The 24,271-nt window shown below is 47.5% G+C and overlaps 2 protein-coding genes across 3 annotated transcripts in view; both read right to left on the bottom strand.

Moving 5' to 3' along the window:
- F5 (coagulation factor V) overlaps positions 1-16,062 on the bottom strand; it is a 56,292-nt gene extending 40,230 nt beyond the window's left edge. For both annotated transcript variants that reach the window (XM_087828107.1, XM_087828108.1), the window contains exons 1-3: positions 15,908-16,062; positions 13,127-13,218; positions 6,585-6,707 (exon numbers count right to left, since the gene is read on the bottom strand). In XM_087828107.1, coding sequence (XP_087684233.1) covers positions 6,585-6,707; positions 13,127-13,218; positions 15,908-16,062 — 370 coding nt within the window. The remainder of the gene's footprint in view (positions 1-6,584; positions 6,708-13,126; positions 13,219-15,907) is intronic.
- Positions 16,063-19,077: 3,015 nt separating this feature from the next.
- Positions 19,078-24,271, bottom strand: part of SELP (selectin P) — a 29,579-nt gene continuing 24,385 nt past the window's right edge. Inside the window, exons 13-16 of the mRNA XM_087828214.1 lie at positions 23,503-23,622; positions 21,230-21,260; positions 20,027-20,082; positions 19,078-19,404 (exon numbers count right to left, since the gene is read on the bottom strand). Coding sequence (XP_087684340.1) covers positions 20,028-20,082; positions 21,230-21,260; positions 23,503-23,622 — 206 coding nt within the window. The 3' untranslated portion in view covers positions 19,078-19,404; position 20,027. The remainder of the gene's footprint in view (positions 19,405-20,026; positions 20,083-21,229; positions 21,261-23,502; positions 23,623-24,271) is intronic.

The following is a 24,271-nucleotide window of genomic DNA, read 5'->3' as shown; positions in this document are numbered from 1 at the left end:
TAGGAAAGGGCATTATTTCCATGGCCTTCACAAGCTCTCAAAAGGACAAAATGTGCTCTTCCTTGTAGGTGAGAGAGACCTTTTGAAGCTCTCCTTCTTCTTGGGGTAAATGCGTCTCATCCCATTCTCCAGACATCAGCTTAAATGTCAGCTACTCCTTCCCTGACCTCCAATCACATCTCCCAGTATAGACATGTATATGCCTGTATATCATCTGTGATATGACATGAATATATACACGCATAGCAGCATTACGGCACTCATCACAATTTTAGTTAAATATTTGTGAGATTACACGATTAATGATACTTCCTCGTGCTAGATTGTGAGAGAGAAAGCACATGAGTTTTAGGGTCAGAACTGAAATTTTTTGTTGTTGTACCACTTGCTAACTGCTTGAACTTGGGAAAGTTTCTTAGCCTCCCTTTTAGCCTCAGTTTTCTAATTCATTATTACATAATATAACTTTTGTTCTAACAATAATATTATTATTTGAGGACCAGAAAATATATGCAAAACGTCTGGCACCTAACCAGAGCTGTGGCCACCTGTGGCAATACACTTCAGTATTTGGGTTATTTCCTTTCTCAGCCATTTTACAATTAATGTAGCCTCTTTCCTTACATTTTACTTCTGATAAGATGTATCTTAAGTGCCCTTGAGTTCTCTTAACACATGTGAGAAAGATTGAAGGTGGTGACATATCTTTTCTAAAGATGGTACAAACTGGTAATAAGATTAGGCAACTATTCACAATCACCAGTAAAATTAATAAATTTCAGAGCCAGAGGAAAATAATACATAGCCTCTACTTTCTAATCCAGTCCTCAGCCCCTCAGGTTAGTTCAGTAATCATCACTATAATCATCATCCTTGTCATCATATTTATCATATCATCTTCATCATCACCATCACCACAACCATCATCACCCTCACCATCATCACCATGATCATCACCATCACCATCACCACCACCATCGTCACCACCATCATCACCATCACCATCACCACCACCGTCACCACCATCGCCATCGCCATCATCACCATCATCGTCACCGTCACCATCACCACCACCATCACTATCGTCATCACATCATCATCACCACCATCACCACCATCACCACCATCATTGTTACCACCATCACCATCATCATCATCACCGTTGTCATCACCATCATCACCATCATCATCACCATCACCATCATCATCACCATCATTATCATCATCATTTATGTTCTAGGCTCTGTGCCAAGCACCGGGGCACAAATATAAAGAAGACAGCCTGAGAACCCTGTTAGCTCACAGCCCAGCTAACAGTAGGGTACATGCTGGCACCCTAGTTGCTATAAATTTCACTTCTAGAGGTGCCACAATTAGAAGACACTGTTCATCTGTAATGAGAGCTAACCAATATAGCCATCTGAGAGTCACCTAAGAAGCTGTAACATGGGCTAGCTATAGCAGCATGACTGACTTTCAAGTGATAGCAAACTTATTTTTAAATGGTCAGGGTTTCATATCCAGGTTTATTGGAACACATAGTGGATTATAAATGTTCATCTAGTTGACCCAAGTAAATTACTGAGAATTTCACATTCATATGTTAGTTAAATATAAGATAAATTTCACATAATTGAGTGAATGATTCATTAAAAGGTGGATTGCGGGTACCTCGACACAAATAGTGAGCAGTTAGATTTATGCGTGGGGTAGTTATACTGAGTAAGGGTTACTAGTGAGACAGTTTGGAGATATTTCTTCAATGCTTTTTTCTTTTCACTTCAAAGTATTTTATTTTACCTTTAATCTAGAACAAAACAGGCATGTTGTATCTTTGAGTTTGCAACCTACATAATATGAGGTGTAAAATATAAACAGCTATTTTTGGGGAAGTATTTATGAAATGCGTTTTTGGTAAATCTAATTTTAACTTTGTGATCAAATTAAGTTAAAAATCTTTACTGAAGAGAAGAGGAAGGAACAGGAAAGACCATTGTGCCGAAGCACAAAAAGTCCTTGTTCAGCTTCTCGCTAAGAATAAATTCTTTACACAAGGGTAGCCCTTCATTTTATATTTACTTAATTCTGTTCGCTTCCTGCTTGGTCTTTAGTCAGCTTGGCATTTGTTTACTCTTGTCATGATGAACTAATTATTTGCCAAAAGGCTCTCAGTACTTTTTTGTCAAATGCAAAACAGGGCGTACAAGTTTGGGACAGTGAAGTTGCATAAAGGCCCCTTTGCTCGTCCATTTGGGTGCTCGCTGACGAAATCCTCCCTTGTTGGTTACTTTGTTTGACCAGCTCTTTTCGTCTCCATTGAACACACGGGGTGAGTGCTTCAGTGCGCCTTGAAGGCTCAGAAGATGCTTTCAGCAGCTTTCATTGACGCATTGGGGAAACTGGAACTCGTGTTTTCTAAGGAGCCTGGTCCCAGGGCACAGGGCAAGGAGCTCTCTAACTCCGAAGGGGAGTTTACACTTTTGAGATGAATGAGAATCATTATATTAGCCATTACAGTTTGTTCTAGGTATTTATATACTCAAAGAAGTTTCTAGACTGGGCCAAAATATTGAGATAAAAAGAGAAAAATGTAATTGCCTATATTATGTCAAACATTGGAAGGTCTTGGAAAAGCCTAGAAGACTGTTTTCATATAGAGAATTTGGCAACACTTAAATGCAAAAAACAATCTTTGGTGGAAATTTTATTTTTCAATTTTTTTATTCCAAGAGTTGGCTTACCAGCAGAAAGCAGAATATTATAAAATTTTGCACTGTAGTACTTATAGTGTATAATGCAAAGCACACATTTTAAAAATGAGACTATAAATAAAATAAAAGGATAAGATTCAAGCTGAAACAAAATTTTAAAGGTAATTGCACAAAGAATTGCAAAGATCTTAGTGAGTGACAAAATTTGCTGGAAGGTGCGGCATTACAGAGAGTGAACAAGGGCTCATTACAGCGTTTCTGAAGCGTCAGCCTCAAATCAAAACTCTTTTAGTGACAGAAAGTTTTAAAATAATCAGGTACAGTTGTGATTGCAGTTTAAAACATATCCTATTCAATACATTTCTAAAGGGAATGATCTTGTAAGCATTTTTACAAGTGACAGTTTGTCCATCCTGTCCTGTGGGGGGTTACTCGTCCCTGCTCTCTGTGCTCCTGAGGTTGCTCCCGGCACACTGGGGAGAGGGTACAACTGGGAGCACTTGGGTGACAACAACTGACAACTTAGCATCTACGACAGATGTTCCCAATTCATGGAAGACAGGCCGGTGTGAGACTTGCACACCAAATATAGTAACACCTTCCCTGTCCAGAACCCAGATTTCCAGGCATCTCCTAAACAAAGCGCAGCCAAGAATTCAAAAGCTGGCCACGGAAGAAAGCCCAGGAAACCAGGCCCCACGGAGCTCTCGCTGCAGAGCGAGGCACGAAGCCCACGCGTGGAAGCCCGGGGTCCTCGCTGCGAGCGGCACCGCAGACGAGGGACCCGGGCTTTCGGCTGGCCTGTCGACAGGCTGCGCGCAGTTCCCACGCTTGCGGATGCCTGTAAATCTCAGGCGGACTGGAATCCTGGCTAGAGAGGGACCAGAGCCCTGCTTCCCATCGTGTTTGAAAGGGCCTGGGGAGGCCCACCACTTAGGGAGACCCAGGCCCAACGCAATGAAAAGAAGTATCTTAGACCCCTGAAGGGAACCTCCGACTATCTAGAAACTGCCATCGTCCAAAATGATTAGTCCTTATGTGCTCAGGATAATTGAGGCTTTCTGTGCAAGTTTAGTTCATTTGGGCACCTGAATTCTACGGGAGAATTTTATTTCATTCGGGTAGATGACACTGTCCAAGGCGAAGGCCATCATCCAATCTTAGCTTCTGGAAACAATATTTAATGCCTGTGCTGTAAACAGCCATGGAATAGCCACAGCTGGCATTACTGTGTGCCAACCATGTGCCTAGAACTTTACTTTTATTACAACTAATCCTTGCAGTAACCCTAGATGGAAGGAGTTGCAATCCCCATTTTACAGATATAAAACTGAGGATTAGTGGTAAAGGAAATTGGCAAAGTTTACTTAGCATTCAAAGCCAGGACATTCTGCCTTCTTTCCATGGCTGCCTCGTCCTTCGAGCTGATGAGAGCGGGTTTCCAACCCTGGGCGGACTCGAGGACTAACTCCCAGGTACGGAGGATCGCTGCCCAGGTTGCTCTGGTTCTCCGGTTCTCACAGGCAGCCGCAGGACAGGGGCTGAGTCCTCTCTCAGGCTCTTACTTGTCCCAACCTCCCACCACCCATCTCTCAAATATCTACCTCTGAGATAAAGAGATCTGGATTCTCATGAGCTGGCTCAGCATGTAGCTTATCTCCACTCGGGAAACAATCATTCAAACCCCTCAGGAGGCTGTGGGCGAGGGCGAGGGTCAGACATGATGTTTTATTTTAATGAGAGCACAACAAAATGTAGACTTGTACCATGAAGACACCCTTTCTCTGCTGACTAGATTTGCATCTCATTTCCAAGACAGCATTTGACTTTCCCACCGAACTGTGTTTACCTTTCTGAGAGTCATGGAACCGGGAGCAATAATCAGGTGGCCAGTGGAAGTGGGGGGAGCATTTTAAGCCTCTGCTCATAAATGCTTGCTGGCTGTGGGGCAGTGTAGGGCCAAACAAACAGAAGGGGAAGAGGGCAGTGTTGCAAAGTTCGTTTCCTGTGCAAACAGCCCAGCTTGGAATACAAAGTCCACAACATTTACCTCCTCCCACGTCCGAAATGGACCCTGCACAGGACATTTTGAAGTGCTCCCCTTGGGCACTAGGGTGCTGAATTTCCGATACAGTCATCTGGAAGCCTCAGAAGTACGTTAAGTGGTTGGTCTTTGTCATCATATGATTTGGGGGGCATAGGAGAGACCCCTGCTCATGCTCCCTCACTCAGAGCCTTGCCAAATTGGCTCTTTAAGGTGCCTGAAATTTCACAGTTAATGTGTCATTGTTTTTCCTCAAGCTAAACATGATGTGCTGACGCCCATGTTCCCACGGAGACGCGTTCATTGACCTGTCATCGGTCACTTATCCCTTTAGTAGAAATTAGTTTGACAGTAATTTACACAGGAAATAATAAATGTAAAAGTCCCTTTCTAATCCATAAATTGTCAGCTAAATATTAAATTATTTGAACACATTTTTAAAAATTTAATTGAGATATAATTGACATGAATAAATTTTGACTGAAGAATTATCTTTCTCCTCATAGCTAATATTTATCAAGTGCTTATTATATACTAGGCATAGTTCTAAGATTTCATGACAACAAACCTAAATGAGGAAGTCATGGTTATTATTCCCATTTTACAGATGAGAAAGACGAGGCACCGAGAGGCTAAGAAACTTTCCCAAAGTCACTCATTTTGTGTCTGAGCCAGGATTTGCACCAGGCTGTCTAGTTCCACGGCCTGCACTGTAAACCGCTCTCTTGCTCAATTACTCTCTTCAAAGGTATGGTGGTTGGAACATACGGGAGAAAGAAGATTTGTGATATTATACTAACATCTCTTACAATATGGACACAATTTTCTTATTCAGTTCTATTCTGCTTCTTGTGGTCTGAACATGAGCATAAAGGAGATAATCAGAACAATATCAACAGGTACTTGCTATACGATGGCCGATGTGGTCACTTTTATCTCCATCACCCTCGTGATCCTCACTGTCACTGCCATCAGCACCATCATCATCATCACCATCATTGACATCATTTACTGAGGGCTTACCAGTGTCCCAGACCATGTTTATTTCCTACAATGCTAAACAACCCTATCTAAACCTCAAAGCAATCTTAGGGAGTGGGTATAACCATTCCTACTTTATAGATGAGATCCTGAACTAAAATAGAGAAAAACCGCAGGGATGCTAAGGTCATTTAGCCAGAAAACATGCAGCTGAAATTTGAACCTAACCTTCAAAGCTTACGTTCTTAACCACTTCACTATGTTCAAAATGTTAATACTACTTATTAAGTGTCTCCTGTGCGCCAGGCTAGTCCTATGTCCCTATTTCAAACTATGGCTCATGGGTCAAATCCAGCCAGCTCTTTTCTTTATAAATAAAGTTTTATTGGGATGCAGCTGTGTTCATTCACTTACATATATATTGCCTGTGGCTGCTTTTGTGTGTGTTAAAAGGGAGAGTTGAGTGGTTGTCGCTGAGTCACATGGCCCACAACACCGAACATATTTACTTTCTGGCTCCTCACAGAGAAGCTTGCAGACCCCCGCCTTGCACAATCGTGTAATGTATGTATGGTCATTCTCATTGAGCAGACGAACATACTGGAATTCAGAGAGGTCAGGTAATTGGCCCATCCAACTATTAAAGTACAAGGACCTAGCAAAAACTGAGGTCTAAATGACTCCAGAACTTTTTCATTTTCTTCTCTGAAACTTATAAGGGCAACAGTTTTTATATTTACCAGTTGCAGGAGAGTTCTCTGACACGTGGTTAATAGGTTTTATGTGTTTGACCCTGGTGTTAGAGTTGTACGTTTTCTCCTGTCAGAGGGATAGGAAATTCCTCTTACCTTCTGAGAATTTACTGTACTTAATCCCTTGAGGATGGATGCTTAAGGGCTTGTTTGCCTTATTTTTAAAGTGAACTTTCATGATGTCTCCAACTTCAGCATATAAAGTAGGCCCAAGAAGTCCTATGGAAGCAAAGATAAATATGTTAGGAAAACCGAAGACAGCTGCTAAGTGTGTGTGTTCACGTGTGCGCACGTGCACGCACGTAGACACACACACCATGCAGAATATCCCACGAGTGACTGCGGTCTTTCTCTCAAGTTCTGAGCTTGACCTGCTTATCTTCAATCTGGGAGGCTTTACCACCTCATAAACTCAACATGCAGTCAGATAAGGACAGAAAGGTAGAAACACTTGGCTTGGCTCAAAGCAAGTCGAGACAGTAGCAGCAATAGTTCTGAGTACATCCACTCGGTTCTAACCCACTGTCATTTCTTAAAGACAGCCTACCATCTTTTCTTTGGCCAAAAAAAGAAAGATATTCAGATTCCAGGATGGCGGCAGATTGAGTGGAAGCTACTGACACTCTCCCAGGACCAAACTGGAATTACAACTAAAATAGTGAAAAACCATCCTGAATAATCAACTGCAACTGAAGATGAGCTGGAGAGCACCCTCATAGCCAAGGTGGAAAAGTGGAGACCACATAGAGACTGGTAGGAAGTGGGGAGGCACAGGAGGGCTGGTTGAGCTCCCACAGATAGCACCTGACGGTCCGGAGGGATATCTCAGCTGTGGGGGGTTCCCACTGAGAACTCTGGGGACTTAACCCCAAGCTGGGCTTCTCAGCCCAGAGCACCCGAATTGAGAAAGGTATCTGCATAACATTTGGTTGTAGAAAGCAGCAGGGTTCTTTCTGCCATGGAGAGGTGGCTGGAAATGCAGGCACCCTCTTAAAGAGCCAATGCACAAGGTTTCATGTGCAGCCACTCACCTTGGGTTCCCGCAGAGAGAGGGTAGAGTGGACTAGAGTGGTGTGAGAAGAATCTAGGGATGCTGGCCCAGGGGATAGAGGTCAGAGGGCAGCCATCTGGATTTCTGTGCTGAGTCACTCCCCCATATGGCAGAGGACATATTTATCAGGCAGACATTTACTTTTCAAGCAGCTTTTGCCTGGCGGCGGGGGTGGAGGGGGGAGCAATTTCCCCACCCTGCTGGAAAACCTCTCATCGGCCCTCACAGCCTGAGGCTCATTAAGAGACAGAATAACAATCAGCCTCTGGGAGCTTTGAGTCTTTGCCTGATTTGCTTCTGGACCCAGACCTTGGTGCACATCTTGGTCCTTTCCAAATGCACCCAGCCCCAGCAGAAGGAATCACAAACTGTGGAGTTTGAAAAGCTTCAAACAGGGTACTCAAGGCCAGTCACGAATAGCATCTGACATTGGCCTGCACCAGAGACTTTCCAAAAGAATGGGAGTCCTAGCAGATCTTACTAATACATAGAAACAAATCCAAACAGGGAGCCAAAATGAGGAGACAAAAAACAAGCCCCAAATGAAAGAACAAAAGAATTCTCCAAGATAAGAGCTAAATGAAATGGAGATAAGCAATCTATAAGATATAGAGTTCAGAATACTGATTGTAACAATGCTCAACAGCATGAAAAAAGAAATGGAAACTATGAAGGAGATGAAGAATGACATAGTAGAAATTTTTAAAAATACATTGGAAGGAATAAACAGCAGATTAGGAGAAGCTGAGGATCAGATCAGGGAATTAGAAGGCAGGGTAGAAAAAAATCACTCAGAGAACCAAAAAGAAAAAACAATTAAAAAACAGGACAGTTTAAGGGAGCTGTCGGACAACATGAAATGTAACAATATTCACATCATTGGAATGCCAGAAGATGTAGAAATTAAGCAAGGGTTAGAGAACTTATTTGATGAAATAATGGCCAAAAATCCCCTAACCTGGTCAAGGAAAAAGCCACACACGTTCAAGAGGCACAGAGTTCCAAGAAAGAAGAATCCAAAGAGGCCCACGCCCAGATGCACAATAATTAAAATGCCAAAATTTCAAGACAAAGAGAGAATCTTAATGGCAGCAAGAGAAAAGCAATCTGTTACCTACAAAGGAGCTCCCATAGGCTGTCAGATGACTTCTCATCAGAAACTCTACAGGCCGGAAGGGAATGGCATGAAGTATTCAAGGTAACACAAAACAAGGATCTGACACCAAGACTACTCTATCCAGAAAGGCTATCATTCAAAATAGATGGTGAAATAAAGAGCTTCCCAGAAGAAACAAGGCTAAAGGAGTTTATGACCACCAAACCAGCATTTGACCACCAAACCAGCATTGCAAGAAATGGTAAAGGAACTGTTGTAATGAGAAGTAGAAATAGAGAGAGAGAGAGAGAAAGAGAGGAGAGAGAGAAACATAGACATAAAGAAATAAAATGGTAATAGATAACTACCTATCAATAATAACCTTAAACTTAAATGGATTAAATGTCCCAATCAAAACACATAGGTAGCTGAATAGATAAGAAAACAAGGCCCAAATACATGCTGTCTACAAGAGACCCACCTCAGAACAAAAGACTCACACAGGCTGAAAATAAAAACAAAACTTCTGGAGGACTTTAAAGAAGAGATCAATAGCAATACAGTAACAGTAGGAGACCTAATACCCCACTGATTTTACTGAATAGATCTTCCAGACAAAAAATCAACAAGGAAACACTGATGACACAGTAGATCAGATGGATTTAACTGACATTTACAGAACATTTCACCCCAAAGCTACACTGAAAGTCCTTACAGTAATCCTCCCAACAAGGGAAACATTAAGATCCTTGTTTTACAGATCAGGAAACTGAGCTTCAGGGCGTTTAAATATCTTGTGTACTGTTTGTTATACAGCTAGTTAGAGACAGAGCCATGATTTAAAGTGAAATCTGCCTGACTCTGGATCCTGAGCTTTTAACCACCTGTTTATACTGCACCTCCCCAGCTCATATTCATTCATCCATTCATGCAACAAATAATAACTGAATGTTCATATTATCCTAGGGGTCACACTTGCAATGCCAAGTAACATAGATGCCCTCCCTGGCCTCACAGAGCTCATCACGGGAGCAGGGAGGTGGCTCGCCCAAGGTCAGATTGGTGGCATTGAGGGGACTGACATTCAGGCCCCTGGGCTCCTGGACCAAAGCTTTCTCTACCGCCTTCTGCAGGGTGGTTTAGGCCCCCTTCCTAGAACAGCCCCACTGTCTACACCCGTCTTGACTCCTGACCACATCTCACTCCCTGGCTGACCCCTCAGTCCAGGCTCCGATGGAGCTCCCGCCGGCTGCTCCCACTGCCCAGATGCCCGCGAGCCCCACAGGGTGCCCACTGCACTCGCACACGTGCCCTGCGTTTCGTTGCCATGGTTACCTTGCTTGGCTGACGTGTTTGTTGCATTACATGGCTGCAAATACCAGATGCCCAGAATCAGTCATAAGTTATTTAACCTAATAAGACCTCTAACTGCAGCGAACAGTCTGGAGTATTTACTTAGCCTCCCCTTCTGCTTCTTCAGAATTAAGGCAAAACCAAGTTATGTTTTCACGAAGGCAAATCAGATGCCTTCATGTGTGAAGGCAAACACGTTCCTGAGGTGCCGTTTAGCTCCCCTGGCACCCAGATGTCCTAAAACATCCCTATCCCCTCCCCAGGGCCCAAAGACAAACTGTGGGCCCAGGAAGGCAGCACATCACGTACCCAGTTTCATGCAGTTCTGGCATCGGAAAGGACCACAGGAGGCCAGCTAATCCAGCCCCTGCACTCAGGTGAACAGCGTGTTACAGAAAGCAGGGCAGCCCATTGTTGCAGCTCTTTAAAAACCTCCAGGAACAAACATATCATAATTTTCCTTGCAAAGATACAAAGACTCAAAACTAGCCATTCACAAATGCAAGACAGAGTTCCTGACTATGAGCCCAGTCCTCCCTCCACCTGTCCGCCGGGCAGGCATCCACCGTCAGACCTAAGCCCTGCAGCCGGGCCCCCGCCCACAGGTACAGCAGGGCCTGGGCTCATGCTGCGGAGGTGAGGCCCACACGGCTCCTGTTCGGGCTCAGCTAGACTCCCGCCCACCAGGTGAGTGGGGCAGGACATAGGGGTTGGTACAAGGGACGCAGAACCAGCCTGGGGAAGGGGAAGGCCATGGAGTCAAACCCAGAGCTCGCTCGGCCGGTGTGGCTCAACGGTTGAGCATCAGCCTGGGAACCAGGAGGTCACCGGATCGATTCCCATTCCCGGTCAGGGCACGTGCCCCAGTTGCAGGCTTAATCCTCAGTAGGGGGCGTGCAGCAGGCAGCCGATCAACGCAGTTTCTCTCTCATTGATGTTTCTGTCTCTCTCTGTCTCTCCCTCCCTCTGTCTCTAAAAATCAATAGAAACATATAAAACAAAACAAAACCAAAACCCCAGATCTCCTCATTCAACACCTGACACTTTTCCTTTACAGCAGATTTGCCTCCTGTATCAACTACCACCAGGATCCGAAGACGAGTAAGACGTCCCCCCTGCCCTCCAGGGGTTGGTCCTTAGCAACTTGCAAGTTTAGGAAGCGGCTGCAGAGAAATGAATATTGAGGTGCCTTGGAGAGCACATAAAACAAACCCGTTATGAGATACACAGGGATTGACAGAAAGATGATATTTTCAGCGCACGGGGCTTAAAAATAAACCACCCCTCAAGGTCTACTTCTAATCAATGAGGCTGATCAGGAAATCGCTACAGAGGATTCGGATCACAGTACTGTCCTCCTGAAAAACTATCATAGCCTCCTCCTTGTTTAAAAGAGAGTTGCAGCCTGGCTCTGGTCCCTTCTGTGCCCCGTGGCCGGCGGCACAGTGGCTCACACAGACCGGGCTCGGGTTCGGTTACCTTGGCTTTTCCCCAGGCCTCACCAATGGTTCCTGCCTCACTTTCCGTTTACCCGCCTGTTTACCCAAACCATTTAATTTAATATAATAGTTCTTAAGCGTGTGCTAAGGTTGGCGCTGCGATTATGAAAATGCGCAGACTCTCTGACAGGAGTGCTTGGACTTCCCGCCCACGACCACGCTTAATTTTACCAGTAACCCCCGCCCGGTGAAGGAGGCGGGTCTTCCACCCGGCCCGTCATTTCCATCTCTTCTGAGTCTGGCTCCTTCCTTCAGATGACTTTATTCTCTCCTTTTCTATTGGATTCTTCCCTTGAGCTCTTAGGTGTTTTCAGTCACTGTATTCTATTTTATAAAACTCCAAAACATCCTCAACGCTCTCATTTCCTTCCAGAACCACTGCCTCTGCCGCATCTGGAGCCGAGCTCGGGGAGTCACCCCTGGGCCCTCCTGCTCTGGCTCCTCGCCTTCCGCTCCCTCCCCTCGCACCCGGCTCCCCCGGGGGGGGGGGGCGGCCCTGGGGAAGGCAGGGAAAGAGTTTCCAGAAGGGGGGAGCATTAAATATCCTCGAAGGGCCCAGTTGGAAAAGACGTGGAAAGAAACCGCCGGCTCCAGGCCCTTGCAGCCGTGGGTGCCCTCCTGAGAGACTGTCAGGGGACCCCACGGGGCAGGGCGGGGGAGGCAGGGAGAGGAGACGAGCCCGTGGGGACCACGCCGACCATTCGCGAAGGGAAGGCCGGGAAAGGGGAGGCCGAGCAGGGACGAGGGGAGTTTGTTCTGAATGGGGGGACCCGAACATAACTGTGTTTTCTTTTATCAGTAATGAGTTTTGGCTGAAGGGAAGGCTCCAGTAAAGGGAAGAGTGAAGATAAAAGGAAGAGGAGGCAGGAAATAATGGGCTAAACGAGGCAGAAGAATGAATCTGGGACCGATTCTGGGTCCCCACCCTGTCGGGAGGAAGGCTGAGTGGATCACTGACCAGGGGACCCAGCCGGGGGGGGTGGGTTGTCTCCATCGTGCCTGTGAAAATGGTGCCGAGTTTCCGATCCCCAAACCCACTCAGCCTGCTTTCCCTGATTAAAGAAGGGGGGGGGGGAGAAAGAAGAGGTTTTTCTTTAAAGAAGATCGCTATTGTGTATAGCACGCTAATAAAACAGGAGAGACGGACAGGTGGGGGGAAGGGGTCAGCGCCACACAGGTCCTGGAGTCCGGGGAAGACCACCCGGCCAGGCTCACTGCACCCGTCAGAGGGGACCGTGTGTCCCGTCCGCTGCGCACCCACAGCGCCCAGCTCAGAGCCCAGCCCTCGCTCAGTAATAGCTTGTGAGACGAATGCGTGAACATTCAAACACTTAAAGGACTTTTAAAGCGTTTTGATCCAGGTTAGAAACAGCTGGCTTCATGGGCAAGTGACTTGTGACCTGTGGAATCATGCAGGGCCCCTGCTTGGCTCAGTACGTCACTGTCACTGTTTTTAAATTCTCAGTAATATGAATTTCCCTTTCATTTTGCACTGGAGCCCACAAATTATGTAGCCTTCACCGGTTAAAAACAACAAAAATACACATTTCTATTAACTATCACTAAACGGATATCTTAGATATAGATAAATATCAAAGAGCTTTATCTTTAAATTTAAAAATATATGTTTCGGGCTTACCTGAAGTTTTAGATCGTGGTTTTTCTTTCTGAAAATGCGCATCATACTCTCTGTAGACAATTTTCTTAAAGGTAGTTGCAGAAGAATTCAAACTGGAAATACAATACAAAAATTAATGTGAAAGGTCTGTATGACATCTATTCACTTTCAAAAGAAAGAAAGAAAGAGAAGCCTCTCTCATGTCCTCAGACTTGTACTAGGAATAATAGTAATTTTCATTATATTTCAAAAGCCCATGTTTTTATAAATACGAGCAAGTGAGGCTGATCACAGTCACTGTTGATCTCTTCAAGACTGTTCTGTTGTGATCACCATCCTGTCACAAATTAAATCTGCCCTAACTAACCCTGTTACTCAGAATCGGAATCACTTTTCTAAAGAAGAACCCACGATCATGAGGTGAACCCAAACTTTAGGTTTGGATTTTAAACGACTAAAAATCTGATCGAATCTTTAATGAGTAACTCCGGGAGCTATTTTCGCTGTCAGTCCAATTCAGCAGTAAGCTGCGGGGCGCTGGAAGGGGCTGTTGACTGGCGGGCCTGCGTCTGGCGAGAAGCTGGATATGGTCATGGAGGAAAAGCCCTGGGGTTCATATCGGGAACCAACAAACAAATGAAAAACAAACTCTCGGGAAGTGTAAGTGACTTGGCCCTGGAGAAACAGTTGATAAGTGGGAGAGCCAAGATTCAAAAAAGGTGAACCCATTGTATTCATGGTGAAGAAGTCTAAGAGCTGAGACCTAAGAACTGGGTTAATGTTTGTGGACAGGATGAGTGAGTGTCGTTGGAATGCCGAGCTATGGAAAGGAGTTGGTTCTCTTAGGTTCTCAGTCTCGGGAAGCATTCAGATAGAAAGTAGACGATTCCAGGAGTATTGGAGCTTAGGGGGTGGGGGGAAGCAGAGGTGAGAACATGGAAGTTGAAAATGAACTAAATGACCTCTTCGAGTTCTTAGATCCCAAGGATTCTATACGTCGATTGTATCCCTAATGTGGGATTCCGCTTTTATTTATTTGGTTTATTGTTAGTAAAACTGAACAGAAAGTTACAGATGATATGAATTCAAGTAATATGCATGATGCATATATAATACTATAACCCTGAAGGAAAAATATATATACATTTTTGAAATATCTGTTACTACGTACATGTAATAACTGAACAAGTTTTCTTAAGGAAATTTTTAAAAACATTCACTTCAGACCTGGAACAAGAAAACAGATATATTTCACCTCTAAAAGGCATTGTTCTGCTAATATTAGATGAACTAAAGGGAAAGATCTTTGCTTTGTGCTAAAACAGACTTTGGCAAAGCGTGGAACTGGCTATGTGGATTTCCTTGCAGTCTCATTTAGCCCTCGGTATGGGACGACTTAGAACAAGTCCTTAACTTAAACAGCCAGATATACAGGTTAGATTTTTCACATGAAAATACTAGAGAGAAATGACATGATTTAAGCTTCAAAAATATTGAGAGCTGGTCTAGTTTATCATTTGATTCAATAATTGATACCAGAAGAATGACTCTTCCTAGAATCCTGGGAACAGCCACCGAGCGAGAGGACAGGAGGACCCACCATGGCTCCCTGTGGACTCACCACGTGACCAGACTTTTGACCTGTGTGGTTCTGCCTCCAGTTTTCAGCATTAACTCTGGAGGAAAGACCAAACTTTCAAGCCCAAGCACAGCGGCCACGGGAAAGCCAGCAGTCAAGTTAGCGTTTGCCCCTAAGCAGGAAAGATTGGTGCCTGACGGTTCTTTCCCTTGGGGTTCTAGTTGACGCAGCTCCCTCCCCGTGCTGGTGGGACCTTGATTATCACATTGAAATGAAATAGTTAGGATGATTTATTTTAAAAAGAGGGATTTCTTATTACAAGACTAAGAGAGTATGTAATGCCCTCCAAAATAAACCTTGCAAGGGAAACTTGAAAAGGGTTAAGGTTATACACTAAAAGACTGAAAATATTACAATATCTCTTGGTAGATCGCTTTGTAATTGTAAAAGGGGAACACGTCTTTTGCAATCATTCAAAGTGATAAGTTTAAAAAATTGAGTCACACTAAGAGGTTTCCCACTAAAACAAGTAAAAATATAACCAACTGGAAATATTGAGTAGATCCTATAATTTGTCTCATTTCTGGGAAGTCTTACTTCTAGCCTTGCAATTAGGAAAAGCAGTTTGTGACTCAGAGATAGAACTTTATTATTTAAACCTCCTCTTAGCTGCATATCTCCCTTTTCATTGCGACCTCACCAAGATCACCAGGGCAGGGCGCGTCCATGGAGCGAGGGAGGAAAGTGAAGGGCCACATGCCGTAAGAAAAGGCGAATGAACAAAAATGTTGCAGGTTTATGGCCTGATGGTGTTTTGAAAGCCATTTGTAAGGAAATAACAAAATTGGTGGTTGTTACTGAATAACCTGTGTCTAGTGAAGGACCGGGGTCCGTATGTCTTTAGTTTCGGAAGAGGAAGCTTTGTAGAGAATGCAATAAATACTATGTAGCTGGAAGTTGCACAAAAATACTCGGCTGCTAAAACTCTAGAACAGGAGCTTGCAGGGTATGGAGGGGGTGGTGCCCGGTGCTTTTGAACCAATCAATATATTAAACCACAATCAATCACACTAACAGAACTGTGTCATCAGCAAAGCCGCGGAAGCCGCTCTAGCCCATCAAACAGCATCCCCTGCACCCTCAGAGCTGGCGGCAGAATCAGCAAAGGGAGTGCCGCTGAGGGAATGGACGGCCCCCAGGCCCCGGGGCCGCGCCCTGCTCACCTGTGCTCCGCGCGCTCGGCGCCGTAGCTCCAGCCGATGCCCTGGGCGGCCACGTAGAACTGCCTCAGCCGCGCCGCGGCCGCCGGGCGCCCGGGGCCCGCCCAGCCCGAGCCCAGGACCACCAGCACCCAGAGGCGAGGCCAGTGCGGGGACATGGCTCCGTTCCTGCGCCTGCCCTCGGCCGCCCGTCCTGGGCAGGGCGCCTCAGCCGGCTGGTGCCCCGCCGCCTGCTGTCCCCTGCAGTGAGCTCCGGGAGGCTGTGGGTGGCAGTGTCCGCCCGGCAACTCCCCGGCTCTGGGGCAGCGGCTGCAGCCTCCGGCTGCCCCGCCTCCCGGGGCCTTTCCTGGAAGAGCGTCGGCCAGGTCACTGCCCCGCGACGGAGATAACAGGGAGGCGGATTAGAAACAGATCAGTGACTTTTTGATTACAGGCGAGGAAGGGCAGAACTCAGAGGCTCCAGCAGGTGGGGCAGTGACCAGGGATTCATAAGCCACGGGCAAAACGGCAGTCCTGCCCTTCCAGCAGCTCGGTCATGGTCACGGAGCAGCAGCCCCTCACCACCCACCACAAACACTCCCCAGATGCCTGCCATTCCCAGTGCAACGGGACCCCAAACCTTTAACCACAGCACTCTCCTGACCCTGACCCTGATCCTGACCCTGATCCTGATCCTGATCCTGATCCCGACCCTGATCCTGACCCTGATCCTGATCCTGACCCTGATCCTGACCCTGACCCTGACCCTGATCCTGATCCTGACCCTGACCCTGGCCCTGACCCTGACCCTGACCCTGGCCCTGACCCTGACCCTGACCCTGACCCTGACCCTGGCCCTGACCCTGGCCCTGACCCTGACCCTGATCCTGACCCTGACCCTGACCCTGACCCTGACCCTGACCCTGACCCTGATCCTGGCCCTGACCCTGACCCTGGCCCTGACCCTGATCCTGATCCTGATCCTGACCCTGACCCTGACCCTGACCCTGACCCTGGCCCTGACCCTGATCCTGATCCTGATCCTGATCCTGACCCTGATCCTGATCCTGACCCTGACCTTGGCCCTGACCCTGATCCTGATCCTGACCCTGGCCCTGACCCTGATCCTGATCCTGATCCTGACCCTGACCCTGACCCTGACCCTGATCCTGACCCTGGCCCTGATCCTGACCCTGACCCTGATCCTGACCCTGCCCTGACCCTGATCCTGACCCTGACCCTGACCCTGATCCTGATCCTGATCCTGACCCTGACCCTGACCCTGACCCTGATCCTGACCCTGGCCCTGATCCTGACCCTGCCCTGACCCTGATCCTGACCCTGATCCTGATCCTGATCCTGATCCTGATCCTGATCCTGATCCTGATCCAAGGGACAGGGCACACACACTGTACTGGCACAGGGATGTCTTCAGGTGCAGAAGCGAGGGGATGAGCACAGGCAGGACTGGGCCTGCCGGCCTGGACCCCTTGCCCGGCTTCTGCCCACGCACAGCACAGGCTTGGTCAGGGCCTGTGGCCAGTGAAGGCGGCGGGAGGGGGGGCTTCAAGAGTGTGGCCGAGAGGATCAGTGGACCAGGCTCAGTCCCACTCACTAGCTGCTTCGGAGCTTGGTTTTGACACGTGCCCAGCAGGGACGGTGAGAAACGTTTCCCCGACAGGGTTGCTGGGAGGCTAGAAGAACACGGTGGAGAGTGTGATTTCGCCCTTGGGGCGCTGAGCACTTGCTCCTTCCCAGGGCTCTATTTTCCCTGCCTCCAGACCCCCTGTGTTTCTCGGACCAGCTGTCTGTTTCACGCTGCCTTGAGATCATATTTTGCTATTGATAATCAGAGACCATGTTGTCTGAAGCATCATGATGACTTGTCCAAGTTCCCCGGATCTACGTGCCTCACAAGCCCGTCTTAGGATTTGTCTCAGCAGATTCAGTCACGATGTCGGGCTCCTCAAGCCTTCACCCCCACCACACACCCCACTACTGCCTCCGCCCTTTGGCTGCTGTTATCTGCTCCACCAACGGAGACCACCCATTTCCTCTGCTTTTCAAAGTCCAGTCAGAGTTCTACTGTCTCCTTGATCCTGGGCCCACGTGGACTTTTCCATTTGTGAACTCCTGCAACACTATTCAAACAATACACCACGTGGATTAGCCTCTAGTGCTTTGGGTGGGTGTCTGCTCTCTCCCCAACTAGGTCATAAGCTATTCAGGAGCAGGACGCCCCCTGTATCCCTAATATCGGCTGGTAAACCGCCCAGATTCCCTGGGGATCTCTTACCAAGTGTAGATCCTGCCTCGGGAGAGAGGGCTGCTGACCACTGTCCTGTGGGACCTGGCCTCGAGACTGGCAGTCCGGGAGGCTATTGCCAGCACGTCAGAGAAATCTTTTAATAGCACCGTGTCCCTCAAACCCAAGGTTCCTACCAAAATTCTTGCAAAATTTTGGAAGACCTTCAGTGACCTTCAGTTAGACTGTTTTGCCATTTTTCTTGGCATGTTTGTCTGTGTCATTCAGGCTGGTGACATGCTCACTGCCTCGCCGTCACGGGGCCAGGCAGCTGTGTGCTGGCCTCTCCATTTGATTAGTGCCAGGTAACTGCTGTGCAACTTTCAACAGCCTATTTACCAAACCTGTGGCTGAAAGAACATGTAACACAGCTGTTCTTCCCCGAGGAACATTCGGCTGATGAAGACTCTGGGCTTCTCTGATTTTCTCCTTGTGGGAAGGTGGTGTGTTATATACCTGCTGACTGGTCGCAGGGTCGAGCAGTAAAGGGGACAGTGGTCACTGTGCATGACACTGGTGTAAACAGTGATGGACGTAGACCTTACTGAACAAAACATCAGATAACAGAACGTGGCATTTGGGGGGAATCCTTTCACTGACACGTTTAAATATTGGTCTGTGGGGGAGAGTGACCAGTGGAGGGAACGTTGCAGGGACATGTGCCTTCCTGTCTTGATTCTCGAGCCTGTGGTGCCACCCAAGGCCGCCCTGGAAGCCTCTGCAGCAGGGGCCTAAGTGGCTTCATAGGCAGCCTCCCTGGAGACCCCAGAGGTCTTACAGAAACTACCTCCAGGCAGAGACACTGCCTGCCTTCCAAAAAGTACAGGAGCCTTCCTCCAGTCCAAAAATAGGCATTTTTTATTTCTCCATAGTCTGGTCTTCAGGTGACTCAGAAGCTCCAGTATTTGGCTAATTAGTATTTCAAGTGACAGGCAGGGCATAGCCCACAGACCACGGCGGGACCGGCAGGGACATTCAGGCCCACTGCGGAGGCTCGGGCTGGAGAAGGACGTGGGGAGCAGGAAGGGCCGGGGCGGAGGCTCTGGGCTTGCGGTCCGGTCCTTCTGCTCTGGTCCAGAGCTAATCTAGAGGAAATGCCATGTCCTTTATTCACAAGTATTTACAGAAAACTGCAGCAAGTTCACTCCAGTTTAAGTCAAGTCTAGCAGGAAGCCTGACGGTCAACAACAGCATCCTCTGAGGTTGAGGGAGGTCTCTGAAAATGAACCAAAAGAAATTAAAATAACTACATTGCCTTTTAAGAAATACAAGAAAGAAAGCTCTCATATCTGTTCCCCTCATGTCTGAACAGCTCTCATTTCTGTTCCCCCGAAAGCACTCATATCTGAGGCTCAATATAACCTCTCTGGAGTTCAGATTTCCTGCCATCGAGGCTGCTTTTCTTAGGAGACTCAGCCACGCACTGAGCCGTCCGGGAGAGCGCATCGGCTGTTCCCCTTTCCCCTGCAGGCCACACAGGGCACTGGCCCAGTGGAAGTCTGTAAAATTTTCCCAGTGGTCAGGACTCTGGCTATCAAGCCACAGTGTTGATACGACCCGTGGGTCGCTGCCGGGGATGCCGCCCATCCTGAAATAAGTGAGGTCTCACTAGAGCCTTTCCGCCCTGGAGGAGATGGAAATCCTGTGTGAACTCACTCCCTGCTGTCACTCCTCAGCCACTCCTGTCCCCTGTGCCAATGCAGTTTCCTCCATGGCTTAAAAATTTACTACATACTTAAAATTTAACTCATGTTATATAAAGAAAAGTCAAGCTTTAAAATCTTCCCCTTCCCCCTGCTGTTCTATTTCCTTTAAAAATATCTTCATTGGTAACTTACCTTAAGAACTTGGGTCAAACGCAGCGTTTGTAAAAACTCCGTATGTCCCCAGGTGGCTAAGGAACAGAAACACAAAGATGCCCTGTCACATGGTGCCTAGTCGTTGACCACATAGTTTCTCAGACCGCGGGGTGCTGCCCACCCTGGAGTTCTGCTTTAAAAGGGAAAGAAGAAAGGCCAGCAGGATTCTCTAGAGCCCCCTAACAGCTCTGGAATTATCGCTGCCTTCTGCACCCAGGCGAAGTCGTCACTGAGGCCTGGGGTGCTGAATACCTGCTCTGCCCCCCACGGGGCTGCAGATTCTCCTTGGTGAGAGGAAATCGGTACAAAACCCCCAGCCTGGGGGCTGCACCATCGGGTAATAGCGTTCAAAGTGCAGTGGTATTGCCCTCTATGGGCGGTTTTAAATTTTCATCACGATCAAGAGTTCTGCGGACGTTTATGGGCAGGGACAGGGATGCTGGATGTCTTAATACACACGGGATGCAAAAGAATTGTCCTGCACTCCACACAACTTTAGAATATCTACTCGATATTCATAGGGGTGAAAAAATCTCTGAGCCTGGAACTTCACTGCTTTACATCTAAATATTAAGATGGCTTTTTTTTTTTTTTTAATATATCTTTATTGATTTCAGAGAGAGGAAAGGAGAGGGAGAGACAGAAACATCAATGATGAGAGAGCCACCGATCAAGCCCGCACCCGGGCATGTGCCCTGACCGGGAATCGAACCCTGATCACCTGGATCCTAGGTCAACGCTCAACCGCTGAGCCACGCAGTGTGAACTGAGGGGAGATTTTAACAGGTTTTCCAAACTTTTTGCCAATCGTTCATCATTTTAACAATCAGGTTGGCAATGCTCGGAGCCTTCTGAGTCACCCTTACAGTCTCCCTGTCGGTTGCCCTCTGCGGCGGTGGCCTTCGCAGTGATCCTACCTGAAGGAGCATTGCCAGTGCAGTGCCCCAGCTTTAGCATTTCATTTCTGCAACAACTCGCCAACTCACTTTCCTTCCTATTTTTTATTTCTACTATAATTAGGGTACTTATTGATTTTTAAAAACATGTAGTTAAGATATATTATCTGTGCATTTAGTTTTGTTGCAAGAAGGGGGTGTTATATATAATTATTCTGACTTGTTATGGTGAATTAAAAAGTAAGACTAGAAAAATGAACTCAATCATAAAACATTTCCATCTTACCTGTGAGGGTTCAAGGGGTTTTTCCCATCATCTGAAATAAACAAGAAGACACAAATGATTGGTTTAAAAGAAAAAACAAGGGCCAGGAGAAAGGGCATCGTGGTGGGATTATTGGGGAAAGTTGGTAGGCAGACTGATTTTCAGGTGGACTCATTGGAAGGGGCGTACTGGCCCTGAGAGGTAAGGCCTACTTGTTTTAAGCTAAATTAAACACTTGACAGCGTAACTCCAGAGTCCTCCCACCTTTCCCCTCTTCCCTCTCAGTAACAACCCTCCTCCTGTGTCTGGTGCCTGCCTTCAGCCTCCTGGCAGCTTGGGTTGGCGTTGAGATCACTCAGCCTCTAGCGCTGGAGGCCCCCTGTCGTCCATCCTGTGCCACACTCCCTCCACCATCCCTCAGGCAAGTTAATTACGTAAAGAAACCCATCCCAACTCCACGGCACAGCTTCCCTCCCTGGTGACATGTGATCGGGGCCTCCTGTCTTCATCTAAACCATGAACCATGATAGTGGGAACTTAAAACACGGCAGCAGTCCTGTCAATCGAAGCATCTCATGGCTAAAAAGTTTTAAAATATCAGGTCCAATGGAGAACAAATATCTTTATGGCAGGGCATCATCGAGCCCTTAATGTGATAAGGGATGCGCACTTTGCATTTGCAGGAGAGGGACAGAGGAGGCGGCATTGTCCTGTCATTTGACCACAGAATCCTAGGAAGTGCAAACTTGAATCGGGACACGCTGAGGGAAAGTCCCCATCCTCGCCAGTAAATGTGTTTATTGTTAAAGATACTGGAGGAGGAGCGGCTGCTGGTCCCTCCCCGTGATTCAGAAGGTTCCCTAGAAATGTCTCCGAGCTAAACAAGCGCGCGGGGGAACACGCAGGAAGAGTGTGGCTCCCACGCGGCACGGGGATGGCGTCCGGGCCGCTGGGTGGGTGAAGCGGGAGCAGTCGCTGCGCGCAGAGGTTGGGTGCAGGTCTTTGGGTTTTAAACAGTGTTGCTCTTGGTCTGCTGTCCTAGTCACCACTCACGGGAGAGCCCGGGAGGGACCTTAGGAAACCAGCCTCGGTGCCCTGGTGGCTTTGCGACTGGAGGGAGCGCAGGGCAGGGAACAGGCGGCTCTGCCCCTGAGCGGGTGAGAGTAGGGGTCGGGACCCCTTCGCTCCTTGAGACCTCCAGCAGGTGCTTTAGACGGAGCCACTTCCAGGTGCCTGGATTTGCGCATTCCCGGCCCTCTGATGCCCCTGTCACCTTCCATGAGGAACCATGAAGAGCCCCATTAGCTGACCCAGAGGTTTCTGAACGTAGGGACAGAGGGAGGGTGTGCTGACCCTGAGGAGATGGGTCCCTTCTTTCATTCCAGGCCAGAGCGCTTCCCACGAGCGGTCCCATAAGCACGGTTTCCCACGTAGGGTCTCGGCCTGTTCTGGCCCCTTCCCTGCTTACACCGGCTTTAGCTCCACATGTTTCCACGAGCACATACGTCTCCCGTAGCTTTTCATGCCAAGGCATGAGCAGGGCGGCAGATCTTCGTACCTGCGGCTTCATTTCTCGCTTCCTCTGTGAGCCTTTTTGACTCCAACGCACTGAACTGCTGAGCAGAGCGCCTGCCCGGGGTCCAGCCTTTCAGGGCTCTCCCCCCTCCCTCCGCTGGCACTCTGCTTCTGCTTCCCTTCCCCTTGGCAAGATCCCTCCTCCAAGAGCCTTTCCGAGCTATCAGGCTGGTTGGGACACCTGTCTTGCCTTCCTGTCACACTCAGGCTGTATGTGTCCTCACACAATCCTGCCCTTCAGTGTTAACATGGGTGTCACTTGTGTATCTCACCTACCGAATTACACATTCCTGCATATCAGGGACCATCATTCTGTTAGGTCCCACTGCCTAACACAGTAGGTCAATAAATGACTGAGGCATGAAAGAATGGTGGAGGGGATGACGGGGGGAAGCAAGGCATGATTTTAATTAGTTTTGGTGGTAACTGAGTTTCCCTGGAGCAGAGGTCCCCAAATGCCAAAGGGGGTGGGCGTTGAAGAATTCAGATTTCCAAGCCCATTTCCAGCTCTCCCTATATGAAGATCTGTGTTTTTATAAAGTTCTTTATTTTTATAAAGGTGATTCTGACGGGTAGTCAGTTCTCAAGATCACGTCTCCTGGCCCTGTTTTCTTCTAATGCAAATGATTTCAAACTTGAGCTGCTGAAGTTGTGGTTTCCCCGCCCCACCCCAAATCACAGGAAAGAAGAACAGAAAGAGAAGACTCTTTCCTACTTACCTTTCTGTCTGAAGCGCCTTCTCAGCAGAGCTAGGAGTGTCCCACCCATCACCAAGCCAGTTGTGGAAGCCACTGCTCCACCGAAGTACGTCAGGGCTTCCTGGACTGTCAGCGGCCCCGCTGCGGAGCAACACACACACGAAGACTTAGAGGTGCACCGTGCAGAGGACCACGCTCCCAGGGGGGGGCTCAGAGTCCTAGGAGCTGAGATCAAGTGGGATCACTAGAGGTCCTGGCAAGTCACGAGACCTCATTTATCCCTAAGGCTTAATATCAAATGCAGTTTCCAAAGGAGTCAGGATAGGACATACTAAAAGGGATTAAAGGATCACATGGGAGACCCAAGAAACGGAAGCCTGGGAAGATAAAATAAGCCGTCGGTAATTTTTGTTGCACTAAAAATATAGTTATAGACCAAAAAGTAGTCATGACAAGCTGTAGAGAGAAAAAAGAAACAGAAAGACGGATGGAGGGATGAAATAAACCTCACAGACAGAAAGAGCTTAATTAAAGAACATCCGTGGCAGCTTTAGACTTAAAGGTATGTGATAGACAAACTTCTTCTGAGACAGATTAGGGATCTGCATAAAATCACCTCTAGTTTCAAACATTCTGAAACGTCAAGATGTATCACCCCCCAGGTTATAAAGAAATGAGAGGGCTTGTTTCATAAGTCTGAAGGAGGTGACTGTCTACAGAGTCACAGGCTCCAATTCCCTCTGCACGTAGAAGGCAAGAAGGTGGGGCTTGATTCACTGTGAAATGTTTG

This window comes from Miniopterus natalensis, chromosome 19 (genome assembly GCF_054644295.1).
Source record: "Miniopterus natalensis isolate mMinNat1 chromosome 19, mMinNat1.hap1, whole genome shotgun sequence".
Classification (NCBI taxonomy): Eukaryota; Metazoa; Chordata; class Mammalia; order Chiroptera; family Miniopteridae; genus Miniopterus; species Miniopterus natalensis.
The sequence above is the reverse complement of the archived record's forward strand: the minus strand, read 5'-3'. Positions and strand labels throughout refer to the sequence as shown.